This window comes from Branchiostoma floridae, chromosome 10 (assembly GCF_000003815.2).
Source record: "Branchiostoma floridae strain S238N-H82 chromosome 10, Bfl_VNyyK, whole genome shotgun sequence".
NCBI lineage: Eukaryota > Metazoa > Chordata > Leptocardii > Amphioxiformes > Branchiostomatidae > Branchiostoma > Branchiostoma floridae.
This window is the reverse complement of record NC_049988.1, coordinates 19,172,100-19,186,639: the sequence shown is the minus strand read 5'-3', so window position 1 is coordinate 19,186,639 and position 14,540 is coordinate 19,172,100. Positions and strand designations below refer to the sequence as shown.

Below are 14,540 nucleotides of genomic sequence, written 5' to 3'. Positions count from 1 at the left end.
TCGGCCGAGCTAAATTCTTGATTTGTAAACGGGGCTTAAGGACTACGTCACATGTCCTACCCGGAGCCCGGCCGGGCTGTTTGCGGAAACGTTAAAATTTAAAGTTTATACAGATAAATATACACAATGCATGCTGTTGAATAATTTTAGGTCCATTTTGTGTTTTTGTTGTCTTTTATATCGTACTTTTCGTTGCCCCAAACTGGCAAAGGGCTGGGCCCCTTTGTGAAAATGTGATGTTAGCCATAGCGTTACTTAACTGGGTCAGAACCCCTTATCCTCTGGGTAGAGACCAGCCAGGACCAAAGCTGGATTTGTATGACATATGACTTTGATATGATATGAAATTAAATGCGATCCATGATGTGAAAGCCTGATGAGGGTCTGCATGCTCTTTTACGTAAGGCGTAGGCAGCCTATTTTATTTCCCGTGATTCGTAGGGAAAACCATCTTATCTACGTAAATCGTAGCGAGGTGACGAAATTTAGCGTAATTGCCTTCCTTGATTTAGGGTAATACGTAGGGGATTCTCCTGAATTCAGCGTAAATCGTTGTCAGGACCCCCCATACTGACCCTCCATGATTTGAGAGAGAACAAATCACGAAATTCCCCACGAATTAAGGGCCGCCGAGTGATGCAAAGAGCTTGCGTAAGCGGCACTGAATTGTGTAATATGTTACACAACTTCGGGGTTCCTTTCTCAGTCAACTACAAAGCTTCGTGGACTGACACATTTCCAAACGTGGACCAGGCCGACAGTTTGCGAGAAGGAAAATCATTATATGAAAGACAGTAAAACACACAAAATTTGTTTATGTTTCTTGGTAAAGAACTTTATTTTCCGTTTCCGCCAACCGTGAGCCCAGTCTAGCCTGGATGCCAGACTGCATTCAGCATTTCAGGGCTTATATTTGAGCCAACTCCTCGACTCTATTTAGGGCCAACATACATGCTCCCAGGGAAATTCTATAACAGACAACCCCCACCCCATTACTATTATATGAGGTCTGGCATCATGGCAAAGCCTGACTGGTCCCCGGTTGGAAATGTGATTCTAGCATTACTGTGCGCGATTTTCTGATGAGGGTCTGCATGGGTGGTTACGACAACGATTTACGCTGAATTCAGAAGAACCCCCTACGTATTACGCTAAATCAAGGAAGGCAATTACGCTAAATTTGATCGCCTCGCTACGAATTACGTAGATAAGATGGTTTTCCCTACGAATTACGGGAAATAAAATAGGCTGCCTACGCCTGCAGACCCTCTCTGATTGTAACAGGTTTCTCAAGCGATGCGGCTTGTTATTTTGGCAAGAAAAGTCCTTCGACTTTGGTCCAAATCATCACCTGTGTTTGTTTGCATCAACCAGGATGACCGAGTCGGGTGTAGCAACACGTGAGGCTGGCCTCAAAGCAGCTTACACAATGTCTTATAATCGTCTTACACAAGCTAAGAAGGTCTTAAGCCGTACCTTTAATCTGTTTGCTGGTCTCTAAGACTTGTGACAGCTGGTGGCATGGCGTTACACAAGAAAAAGTTACATAAGCAATTGTAGGAGAGGTGCTTTTTTGCTCTAGAGATGGCTGGTGGCATAGAGCGACATTAAATACTGGGGAAAATTCACGAAAAAAAAACAATATGTAATGTAGTATTTAGAAAAAGTATACAGACAGTCTAAACTTCAAAATAACAACGTGATTATTCTAATAGTGTCGCACACGAGGGGGGTAAGTCTTGGTCTTCGTCTTCCCAACACCAGCCCAAATACCAAATATCATCGTAATCCATCCAGAGGTTCTAAAGTTATGCTGACCACACATATCTGTAAATTCAAGCACACAGACACCTACACACGCGCGTGCACATACACACACATGCATACACACCCGCACACACACACACACACATACACACGCGTAAGCACACATACATACACACATACGCACACACAGACACACACGCAAGGCACACGTGCACTAAAACAACACCTCCATTTTTCATGGAGGTTATGAAGAACTGTTGCGGAATACAAGCAAAGTAAAAGTAGCAAAGCATTGCGTTTATTATTTCACGAAAGACATGCACTATGACATCTTTCTTGATACAGCTCATAAGGCAGGTGTCCAAGACGTCTTGGTGGATCTTAAAGGCAGGGACAACAGAAGGGGAAGACGTGATCTACGGCTCAAGTATGTGCCCCGACCTCCTCAAAATCAGGACCTGTCAAAAATAAGGACATCGTCAATGATAAGACTTAAGATTGCGAATTGATTAATCAATCCATTGATAAATGACACTGAAAGTGCTATACAGAGGTGCAGGTTTTGAAGAAATATTAGGGAACAGATTTAGTCATAACATAACAAGATTGTGTTCATATTTACATTACATTTTAATGCATGTTCATGTGTATCTTCCATGTGTGCCTATGTGATCTGTGAGCTAGTAATTTGTGCACTTTGGAAGATTGTCGCTAGGTGGCAACCGAATCACGCAACACAGTCCTATAGGAAACAAACGAAAGGCAAAGACAAGATAAGGTTGGTGCAAATAAACCAACTAAAATAGTACATTTACCCCGACTATCCAGAAGTGCTTGCGCGCACGCGGTTAGTGTCCCGGTGCATGGTGCACTGACTGTAGTCTCCCCGTCTGTTCTTAGTACGGCTATGGAGAGACCAGCGGCCGGCAGGGGCGCAGCGTCGGACGGCAAAACCTGTGATAAAATACCAACAAGAGTCAAGACCATATATGAACTCAAACTAGGTCGGACAAAATATAAGAACACCGGAAGTTCTGCTGCAGTACCAAGGTCACACGCCAGGTTGCCCAAAATTGACATTGACCTTTATCTTCCAAACCACTATTCACGTACTAAATATCATTACAATCCATCCAGAGTTTTTAAAGTTATGCTGACCAAAATATCTGGATACACACACACACGCGCGCGCGCGCGCGCGTACACACACACACACACACACACACACACACACGAGAGAGAGAGAGAGAGACAGACAGAAAGAGACAGAGAGAGAGAATCAATGAGTGAATGACGGAAAAAAATCCACATACTAGTACCTTTCCCGTTGAAGCCAGGGCGGTAGCTGGGACAGGGGAGCGAGTGTTCCCGCCGGAGTCTGTGGCCAGCACGCCTGCCCGTCCCACTCCTGGTGGCAGGACCGGCCACCTGAGGATCATATGGCCAGACATAGAGTTACAATAGACACCATTCATTTTGGATTTTCCGGGATCATTGCACCAAAAAGAGGCAGGTCAGGATTCAAAGCATGAAGTCTGTCGGTGCTGTTAATTTTGTCTTGTAAGTGCTGAGCTTGTTTCTTTGTTGGAATACTGAAGCACTTATAGGCCAGAAGCCACTTAGGCCTACGTCACATTTCCTACCCGGGGCCTGTCCGGGCTGTTTGCGGAAACCAAAAATTAAAGTTTATGCCAATAAATATGCACAAGGCATGCTGTTGCATTATTTTTGGTCCGTTATGCGTTTTTGTTCTATATCGTTCCCGACCAAAACTGATTTAAGGAGAATCTTAACCTATCTTAGCTTCCTACCGGTATTACTTACCATTTCCTCGGCTACTGAGTGTGTTGGCCCGCATGCCCACCCTGCATCTGGCACGGGCACGACCTAGCAGCTTCTTCCGACCGGCTTTGGTCTCGTCGCCACAGGCCTGGGGATTCCGAAAATAATTTCATCCGGTTAGTAGAACATAGGCTATAGGAGAATTCTTGTACACATTCTTGTACTATTTGATGCTACCGTAGGATCTGCTTGGAGATTAACTTCCAGAGCCCGACCGGGGGCTTCGGTGCAAATGGATAATCTCCAAGCAGATCCTACGGTAGAATCAAATAGTATAAAAAGCTGCCAGACTGAGAGGAGTGACGCCGGCCTTGGAGGGCAAAGGTGACCGGAGGCTGATAGCTCCCTTTGGCCAGTTATACACTCAGCCAGCTTTGATACTACTGTAAATGCAGAAATGTTCGCGGTGGATTAATGGTCGCGATTTTCGCGGCGGCCGCTTCACCGCGAATTTAAAACCACCGCGAACATTTTTCCATAACAGTAACTTAGGGATTACAGTGCATGGTGCTACGTACCGCGAAATTAAAACCACCGCGAAAAGTCCATTTTCCCGCTACCGCAAAATTAAATCCCCGCGAACTTAAATGCATTTACAGTATCTTATGAAACCCGGTAGCCAAATGAACACACTCCGAGGCCGACTTCACTCTTTTGCCAGCTTTTGATGCTGTCTTAATAGTTTTGCTACCGTAGGATCTGCTTGGAGATTAGCAAATAGGACCGAGGCATACATGTAACTAGCCGACTAGACTTCGCGTGACCAAGGAAATAGGTTAAGCAAATACAGTAGCCTAAAATGGTGGAAACGGACGGGAAAACATTTGCCAATGCAATTAACCTTTGACGGCCTAAAATCAATTTTCCTTGTTTTTTAATTAAATGGCCGGGCCTGTAATAATAGATTATTGGTTGTGACCTCTTGGCAATGACCTCTTTGGTCGCAGTGATTAAAGCGGTCAGATAAAACAGACACGCTTGCCTGTTGTTGTTTGTGTGTGTGTGTAAATACCACAAAATATACGAAACGGACGCTTTTAACTTCTAAAAGTAAACAAAATGCATGTATTACCAAAGCTGTGATTACATCTTAGGATGCGGTCACATGCGTCGTGCGATCGTTGTACGATTTTGAAGCCACTGACAAGGATATAAGGAAGCCTTTTGTGTAACATGTTATTGAACAGCTAAACTTTGCAGGACACATGCATGGCTGAACAACAAAGGATCTTGTTGTACCGCGTCTTTACATGTATTTCTACATGCATGTGTATAAGACATTAAATCTTTGCCTATTTTGCCTCAATGTGCAACGTACCTTGCATTTAGGCGGGTGTAGACAGACATCGTTCAGCACATCCGACGTGATGCCTTCGTAGATTTTCGTGTAGTGTTTCACAACAGTCGCCTTGAAGAACACCGGAGCTTCCTTGCAAGACGACGCCGTCCATGTGAAAGTGACGTCATTCAAGTCCTTTCTCTTGTGGTTGTAGTGTGTCACGGCATTCTCGCGGTGGCCATCGCAGTCCAGCGGTTTCGTCCTCGGGGGTAGGTGCGACCACGTCCCGACGATTTTCCCTCCACGAGTCGATCTGGCCTCGAGAAGAAACCCGTGAAACGCCGACGTCCCGTTAAGGGTGATCTTCCATTTCGTCCGCGCGCCCGTGAAATCTGGCTCGGCGAAGACCGCGTACCCGCCCGTACCCGTCTGGGGTTTGTGCCCGTGGACGGGGTGCATGGAGTCACGTGTCGCCCGGGGAGCTCCGTTAGGGTAGGCGGCCACGGTCGCGCTTAGCGCCGAGACCAAAAGCAAAGAACACACGGTACGCATTTTGTTTAGCGACGATGCACCAGGCTGTTACGAGTGCGATTCACTGAGCACAAAAGAGCTTGAGCGTTTTTGAGTTCCTTTTTATCCTGGGCCTAATTTGCATGCAAATGAGAAAAACCGATTCCTTAAACATCAAATTTGTCAAAGCATACAAAACACTTGCATAATCACACAACTTCAACACGCATAAACACACATTGACCACAAACAACAAGACTAGGTGATAACATATGCTGACACATCATGTGTATGCGTTTGACAGATGACCTTTTAAAAACACAAGTTAACAAGATCAAGCAAAGTTGTTGGCTTGGGTCCGACACTTTGTCGTAAAGGCAAAAATTCAACGTCTTTTATTTATGCCATGTTGAATCAGTTATATGACTGACATCCTACGGAAACTCTAAAAAAGCACTGATGCGAGCTTGCAAAAAATGTTCTTCCATTATGTTCCCTTTCTTTACAGTACAGTAGAAGCCGCTTAATTATACGGCCTATTTGCCAGTGAATTTCGTGCAATTATCCGGCTAGTGCAATAATGCGAAGTTATCTAGCTGGACCGCACCGGTTTGGGGTTGGGGATTCCGAGCAAATAACAGAAGTGTGCGTTAATCCGTTGTGCAATTAACTGGCTTCTACTGTATAGTCGAAAACGCTTTTTTTAAACGGACGCGCGGTAAGATGTCATTCATACAATCGTGTCCGCATGGCCTTTAACAGGCACACAAAGGTCTTCTCACAAAGGCTGTCTTCATTGGAGTTGGACAGACGCCCAAAAGTAAACTTTAAGAGGAAAAGGGTTCTTGGAAACTGGTAGCATCTCGTCTGGACATCTAGTCGGATGTACTGTAGCACGCAATGGCTTAGCCGTCAGTGTTAGAGATGGCAGACTTTGCCCCTCACCCATACTGCTCTGCGACCCTTCCAGATAGACCAAAATAGCAACACGAGAAACGTATCCGACTGTACGCTCGTAGAAGGGCAAAATGGAGGCTTTTTCATCTAGTGACACTTTATTCTCTTGGACGTGAGACTTCTCTGTCTAAGCGACAAGCTTTAATCAAGGATTTAGTATGTTTAGTCTCATTTGGGGTTGCTGAGAACAGCGTTTAGGCTAGGGATATATGTCTGTTTGGGATCTACAGGCATCTCCCTATCCCGTCGGTGCCTTCGTTGATCAACACGTTGAAACTTCATTGTCATTGTCATTGTTGATCATTATAGCACGTACACAAGGTACCCGAATTGTAAGTATAAACCATATTCGCACCGGAAAGGACTCCTACTCATTTCATCAAGTGCGGTGGGTACTTTAACGTACTCGAAGTGTGGCTCTCCCCAAACACGGGACTTCCATTTAACGTCCTATTCGAGGGACGGCTCAAGCAGAAGCTACGTACTCATTTTTCACCTTTGAGTGAAGTCATGTAAAGTGTAAAGCTGCAGTACCGCAACAAACCGCCACGGGGCACAAATGCTCCACTCAGAACTCTTCTGTCTATACGTAGGGTACGAGCGGTAACACATAGGCCGACATTTTTCCTTGCAGTTTCGTAGTTTGGCATGCCGATAGATTGAGTGATGCTTGATATTTCACCGTATTTTTACCGAGTTCTATTACTAGTATCCATAGCCCCATGGAAAGGTCTTATGGACCCGAGGCTTTTCCATCTAATAACACTTTATTCTCTTGGACTTGAGACTTCCCTGTCTAAGCGACGAGCTTAAAGCGTTTACTTTGTTTCGTCTCATTTCATTTCGTCAGCATTTAGGCAAAGCATGGATATTTGTCTGGGGTCTACAGGTACCTCCTTCTCCCTCCGTGCCCATGTTCTTGATCATCACGTTTGAACGTCATTGTCATTGTTGATCATTATGGCACGTACATAAGGTAACCGAATTGTAAGTATAACCCATTCGCACTGGGAAGGACCCCTACTCTTTTCGACAAGCGTGGTGGGTTCTTTAACGTGGTCGAGGTGTGGCTCTTCCCGAACACGCGTACGGGACCTCTATTTGCTCCTATTTGACGTCCTATCCGAGGGACGGCTCAAGCAGAAGCTAGGTTTATTCACTTCATAGGTAGCTCATTTTTCACCTGAGTGAAGTCGTGTAAAGCGTAAAGCTGCAGTACCGCAACAAACCGCCATGGGGCACAAATGCTCCATGCACTCAGAACTCTTCGCTATACTTAGAAGACGCACGGTGGCACATAGGCCAGCAAGTTTCCTTGTAGTTTCGTAGCAGGGTATATTTGTTAGCAGGATATATTTTTTACAGGGAGCGTTGCTAGCCCTTCCCCTTTGAAGTAATTGAGACACCTCCTCGAACACGGACCTTCGAGTGAAGTCATGCAAAGTGTAAAGCTGCAGAACCGCAACAAACCGCCACGGGGCACAAATGCTCCGCTCAGAAATCTTCTCTATACGTAGGGTACGAGCGGTGACACATAGGCCAGCAAGTTTCCCTGCTGTTTCAATTGCAGTGTGTATTTGGTAGCAGGGTATGTTTTTACAGGGAGGGGTTGCTAGCCATGATTTGAGACAACTCCTCGAACACTATCTACGTCCCCGTGCAGCCCCAACCGGCGATATGCCCTTCCCAGGGTTTGAACCGGGGTCTGACACAAGCATTAGTTATCCTGTAAAGGTGGGGTCACATTACGTACACGTGCGTCTATTTTCAAGTCCGTATGAGGTCCGTATGGAAGTTTTAGCCTCTACCAGGCTCCACGGGTAGAAATAGTAGAAATTGGACAAATGACAAATATAGATGCATAACATGCCAGAGAAGTTAGGTAACTAAGAGTATGGTTTGCGACCCAGCTAACTCGTCTGGTATGTTATCTGGCTATATTTGTCCAATTTCCATTATTATTTCAGCGACCTGTGGAGCTTGGTAGAGGCTAAGAACTCCAGACGGACCTCATACGGAGTTGAATATATACGCACGTGTGAACCGGCTTATTGACCAACGTACACGATCCAATGAGCGCGGTTTCTGTAATCATTACAAGGTCAACATTTCACGTTAGTTTATCATACAACTATCTACATGTCAAAGTCCAACGTTACAACCAATCAACCACCTCAGCAACAAGAGACTCTGACCTCCAGTATTTACCAATCGATAACCTTAACTGCTATTTTTGCACTTAACGTCAGGCGTAATTCGTCGACGAACAGTGAACTCTAGCCAAGGACATTATACAGCATTGACCTTGCTCTAACGCTCTGAATTTACGGATTTTTCTGGACCAAAATTTCGCCCGAGTGAGGATGAAAGATCTCTGGAATGAAACACCAAGAAGAACGGGGTACCGGCTGGCGAAATACTCCGAGAATGGGTAAGTAATGTTGCGTACAGAAACTAAAGTGGGTGTTCACACGTGCGTATATGTTCAAGTCCGTATGAGGTCCGTATGGGGTTCTTTCCTATACCAGGTTCCACGGGTCACTGTAGAAATAGTAGAAATCAGACAAATATAGATGCATAGCATGTCAGAGGAGTATGGTGGCTGGGGAGTATGGTTAGCGACCCAGCTAACTCGTTTGGCATGTTATCTGGCTATACTTGTCCAATTTCTATTATTTTTTTCAGCGACCCGTGGAGCCTGGTAGAGGCTAAGACTTCCATACGGACCTCATGAAGGACTTGAATATATACGGACGTGTGAACCCACCTTTAGCATATTTTGGGAATTGCACTGTACAACGTCATCTCCAAGCAGATGTAAGGATATGGCTCACACTCAGTGTTTTACGTCGGTTTTAATTTGCGACATATTGGCACTCCTTTAGGCACTCACAGAGAAAGTGTGAAAGTAAATTGTAGCTAGTTAAACCAAGGGGGTTATAGGAGATATTAAACCTCTTTCAGTCCTTGGCCACACACCACCACCACCAGTGGACAAGCTCCGTACTGCAGCATATTAAAATTGCACAACCGTGTGACCCAAGGCCAGGGTTATATACATGCAGAAAAAAGAGATGGGCGCCGTCCTAAACGCCGAAGGGCATGGGAAGAATATGTCGATGGTTTGAATCCGTGAATGGTTCAGATGAAATGTGTTCGAGGCACAGGGCACTGACCGTCCGAGTGTTGAACTCTCACCTTTCACCCAGGTGAACGCCCTGTCGGACGGTCGCGGTTGGTGGTCGTTGAGACGTGCCTGTAGGGTATAGAAACGCGACAGGTGCCACTTTGTCGTGCCGCGTCTTTTATCTTGTCCACTCCAAGTTTACACCAAGCACAGAAACGTGATATACAAACTTTAAGGTAAAAAGTTCAAGGTAGTCCAATAGCCCTTTTAAAGGTCGTAGTACCCCCCCCCCCCTCACGTTGCGCGAAAATCGATCGGACGACGAGTCTGCGGCAATCACCCGAGCCTCACTTATAATGATAACTTAATTGCACAACAAGTGCACAAGGTACAAAGTATGGCTTATATGTGACAGGGACGGTTGACCCTCTGTCGATCTTAAATATGGCCGACCGTCGATACGCCCGAAGATCGTGGATAATGAATGTGACAGGGGTAGAGGGAGGGAAATGATGGTGGTGAGATGATGAAACAAGGTGAGACAAGGTTTAATCTGAGTCAGTGACCCCGTGTCTAAGACCCGTCGACCTGTTTCTCAATACGTGTTCCTAGCCAAGTATTCTATGCAAATAGACACAGAATGTTCTGCACGGCTAACTACGAAAGGCCTGCGGCCCATTCTTACCTTTAGCTGAACCTATAAACTCAGCAAATATTCCGGGATCGTCCCACTTCTTAAAACTGGGACGTCTGTTCTATTTTTGAACAATTTAAACCAATAAAGTCAATGGCTGTATCTTTGACGATCTTCTTTTTTTATTGATAATGTGGTGAGACCTTCAGGCTATTGACTGTAAATGACGATATTGTGTAACAGTCGTTAGAGAAAAATTGCTGTAACAATTGGTACGTTCCTGTGGGACGGCTGAGTACATTTACATGCGCCCCCGCGGGGAATAAAAACCCGTCCGATGGCACGTTTCGCAACAGACAGGGGCCGGGTGACACCTGCAGTGTGACACACTTAAGTCTACAGTCTACACAAGTCGGGTACCAACGCTGGAAAAGACTACCAAAGCTTACACATTCGAGACGAATCAACAAGATCTGCCAGCAAACTGCAGGACAGGGCAGGCTGTGACGGTCCCGACAGACCGTCTGTAAAAGGAGATACACGAGGGGAATACACAGCTTTTCCTGCCGTCTATACTAGTCGGACCCAACGCTGGAAAGGACTAGCGAATCTTGCAAGTTTAATGCGAAATCTCTGACAGTTGACTTCAACCGAGAACATATATCAGCTGCATACTAAGCCGTGACAGCGAAGACGATCGCTGAGGGTACCGACAGAGCGTCTGAAAGCAGGACACGGGAGACTGAAAGACAGTTTGCATATCGTCCGACACACAAGTCGGTCCAAACGTTGGAAAAGAGTCTAGCGAATCGCACAGATTTAAGGCGAAGTGTCGACCAGTTGATTCCGACAAGACATCTATCAGCTATACACTAAGCCGCGACAACAAAGACGACCGCCTCCCATCTGGACAGAGCGTTTCGACCAGAACTTCGCGGTCAGGCTACGTGTAAGCTGATTACCGACTCTCCACAGTCCACTACAACAGAAGAGCCAGCCAGCCAGAAATATTAATTTTTGAATTATCTGCAAGTTAAGTTGACCTCACAGCACCCCTAAAATGAGCGGCGTGGTGGCAGATACAAACCAAGGATCCCAACAGCCCGACACGACATCGACACAACACCTCAAAACGCCGACCCAGCGCGACAACGGGTTCTATCCCAAGGTACCCGGAGAGAACGGACTCGAACATGGCAAGACCAACCCTGCGTTTATGTAAGAACACGCACATTTTTGCAAAATATTTAAACGATTCCATACAAGAAAGTGTGCTACTCATGCAGCTTTGGAGACGTACTCTGTCTATTTTTGATTTACTAGAAATCTTAGAATTCCTCTTCAATACTGAAAGGTTATTTGTCTTAGATGCCTCTAGGGTGTTTCATAGTCTCTACCAGACTCCGGATCGCTGGAAAATCGTAGAAATGGAACAAATAGAGAGGAATATAACGGGCCAGGGAACAGCTCGCGATCCTGTTGCCTAGCCGCCTATATTCCTCTGGCCGGCATACTCCTCTATTTGTACCATTTCTACGATTTTTTCCAGCGACTCGGAGTCTGGTAGAGACTAGGTGTTTCATGGTATTGCGTTCTTGTGGTTTTACGACTTGTTGTGGTTAGACCGTGCGATGGATCTTTCGGTTCACTAAACCCATTCCAAACGAGGGTACTTCAACACTTATTGCTAGTAACTTCGCCGAGTATGCCATGTTTTCGAAGTCGTTTGTATGTATGTGTCTTATGTATACTTTAAGTATTTCGGTATGAATGTGTAAGTGTGGACAACGTTACTTAAGATATTTCAGATGATAGTTGGTATGTGTGAAGTTGTCGGCATAACAACTGAGGACAGGATAGATTAATGGTCTTCTAGCGGCTTTCTATAGCTCTGCAACAAAACGTCCGAAATATTCGATACGTACTGCACAATGGGTTCTTATGACATGCCTAGCTACTGCTTTTAGATATGAACTTCTTTCCAAGAAGTGGTACACTCCGTGGTACCCGTAGTATGCAATTCGGTACAAAGCACACCGACAGCTAGAACGGGACCCGAACCCATGCCCCTACGATCCATAAATCCACCATCCACTATAGTGACGGCGCGCTCGAGTCAAAGCTGGATTGTCGCCCACAACCCCTGATTATTACATTTTGTGTATTTGCAAGTCAATTAAAAGAGTTTCTATGGCACCAACAATCTTTAATGATGTGGAAATTAAACGAACAACCAGGGCAGAGGCGGCAATAATAAAAAGTAACGTTACATATAGCTGAGTCACTCTAAAGTGTTCACATAGAAGTTTGTCCATTAGTACGTAATGCCTCACGACTTGAATTATTAAAGCAGTTCATATTTGACTTTGCAAACATTGCGCACAAAATCACTTTACTTTGTTTTCTGAGCAATTTTCGTTCCATGGTGACAATGACGGTACTCAGTTATATACGATTACTTATCACTATATACCTACATTATAATTTGGGACTGATAGACCATTGAACAACTAAATCATCACAGAGACGGGGTTTGTTAAGCCTCCTTCGTAAAGGACGTTATAATAAGATACAACGTCCTTTTTTTTGGTGGGTCGTTTTCGGCCCTCCTTCTGCGTTCCGGTGTCTACTTCTAGGATTCATTAACCATTAAATGGTGTGCGCTTTCTTTTGAGAAAGGATAAGAATAGGTCTGATCCGTACATGAGAAGACAGAAGTGAGGCTAGGCCGCACGTGCACTAACACGCCTGACCCAGTTTCCTGCCATTACGCAACGTGAGAATCTGGGGTGACTGAATATAGAATGAACGCGTGACCTCTATTTCACCTCTAACAAACCCATGACCTTATAACACATATGTATGGCGTTACAGAGAATTGTAAAAACACTACATAAAGCTAATGAGCAATTTTTCAAAAATGGATGGTATAAGGTATCAAATCACTTTCGTATTTTAGGAGGGGGCGGTATCAGGGAATGCCCTAGCTTGATAAATTAGGCGAATTCCCTCGTAGCAAAACTCCTTGCTCGTAGATTATATCTAACGTTAATTTACAAAGTGACAGTATCCCATCTGAACTGATGGAATATGATGCAATCTGCCATACAACTATGTAACAGAAGCTAGAAGGCCTCACCCTAAAAGGGTTTCATGACAAGGACAAATTTTGTCAAATCACGCTTGCTTACACAAGGTTGTGCAACTTTCACCGCTTGCGTCACGATATGGACTATACCATTTATTCTGAAGGGTGTCCTAAATTTCTAGTCCATATGCCGTGAGTGGGTAAAGTTTTTTTTGCAAAGCAGGATCTAAATTAAACTAACAATTATTATCTTTTATCAAATGAATTCTTTAGAAGAAGGTAATTTGTCCCACACGTAATGTAAAGAAAAGTAGACGGTGTCAAATGTCACGTGGTTGTTCCCAGTCAGGTCAACGCCAGGTCAACGTCCGGTCTAACCGGTCTTCGAGCAGTTCCGCACTTTGCCGTGTTTGAAAGCGAATAGCGGTCCGGATTTACGTGTTTTTGTCCTCCGACAGGATTTAACAGACTTCTAGCAGCTTGAGTATAATTTTCCAACAGTTAAACTGAAATAGTGTTCTTGAAAGGCGTAAAATTTGGACCGAAATTTGGCAGCGCGCTGCGAAGGAAAACCGAGCTGAGGTCATCATGAGGTTTGTGTAACATTTATAACTTATTTTAATATATTTTACCTTGATTTGTCGTGATATCAAAATGCCTGAAATTTTTCTTGATGTTTTATACTCGATAGCTAACTTTATTAGATCCCTTTACTTGCAGCAGACCGCGGTTTGACGTGTATAGTCTGAATACCGGCTTGAAATATAAACTGGGTCAAATATGACCAACACGTTGACCTCAATGTGAACCTGCTGTCCCATGTCAGTCGCTGTAGGACAGCTTACACTGTAAGGTACAGGTTTCTGACAAAACACCCGAAAAGAAATCAAAACCCAGCCGGAGCCTAAGATCTGCTTGGATTTAGTCTAGAGCACATCACCAGAGGCCAACGTGGGAAACATGGATCCCCTCATGTGTCTCACCCCTGTCACCAATCAGCATAAAGTTCTAACACAGATGACTACTATACTGCTACTATAACTGGTCTCCTTCAGTCAGTATTGACCTTCGTACCACCAAGGAGGTTATATAACCTCCTTGGTACCATAAAATCCTTATTGACATCAGCCCTTAGTAACAGCTTTGGCTATGGTTTAACTTAAACAGTCCTATACGAGAATGTCAGTCTCTTCCACATAGGACACATCTGTAAGCTGACCCAGGATTGTTGCAGAGTTCTTTTGTCAGGATCTGCTTTTCTTCTATGTGTGCATTAGTCTCTGTTCTCCTGATTTTAGCTGCCTGGACAGTGTTTAGCACACTCAGACGAACGTTA

General features: G+C 44.8%; 1 protein-coding gene across 1 annotated transcript; it reads right to left on the bottom strand.

The window, feature by feature from the left end:
- Positions 1 to 3,583: 3,583 nt before the first annotated feature.
- On the bottom strand, positions 3,584 to 5,495 carry LOC118425056 (putative defense protein Hdd11-like). The gene is made up of 2 exons (XM_035833873.1): positions 4,928 to 5,495; positions 3,584 to 3,697 (listed from the first exon to the last, which is right to left on the bottom strand). The coding sequence occupies exons 1-2, from the start codon at positions 5,438 to 5,440 to the stop codon at positions 3,584 to 3,586; spliced, it is 627 nt and encodes a 208-aa protein (XP_035689766.1). The 5' UTR covers positions 5,441 to 5,495.
- Between the last annotated feature and the right edge of the window lie 9,045 nt (positions 5,496 to 14,540).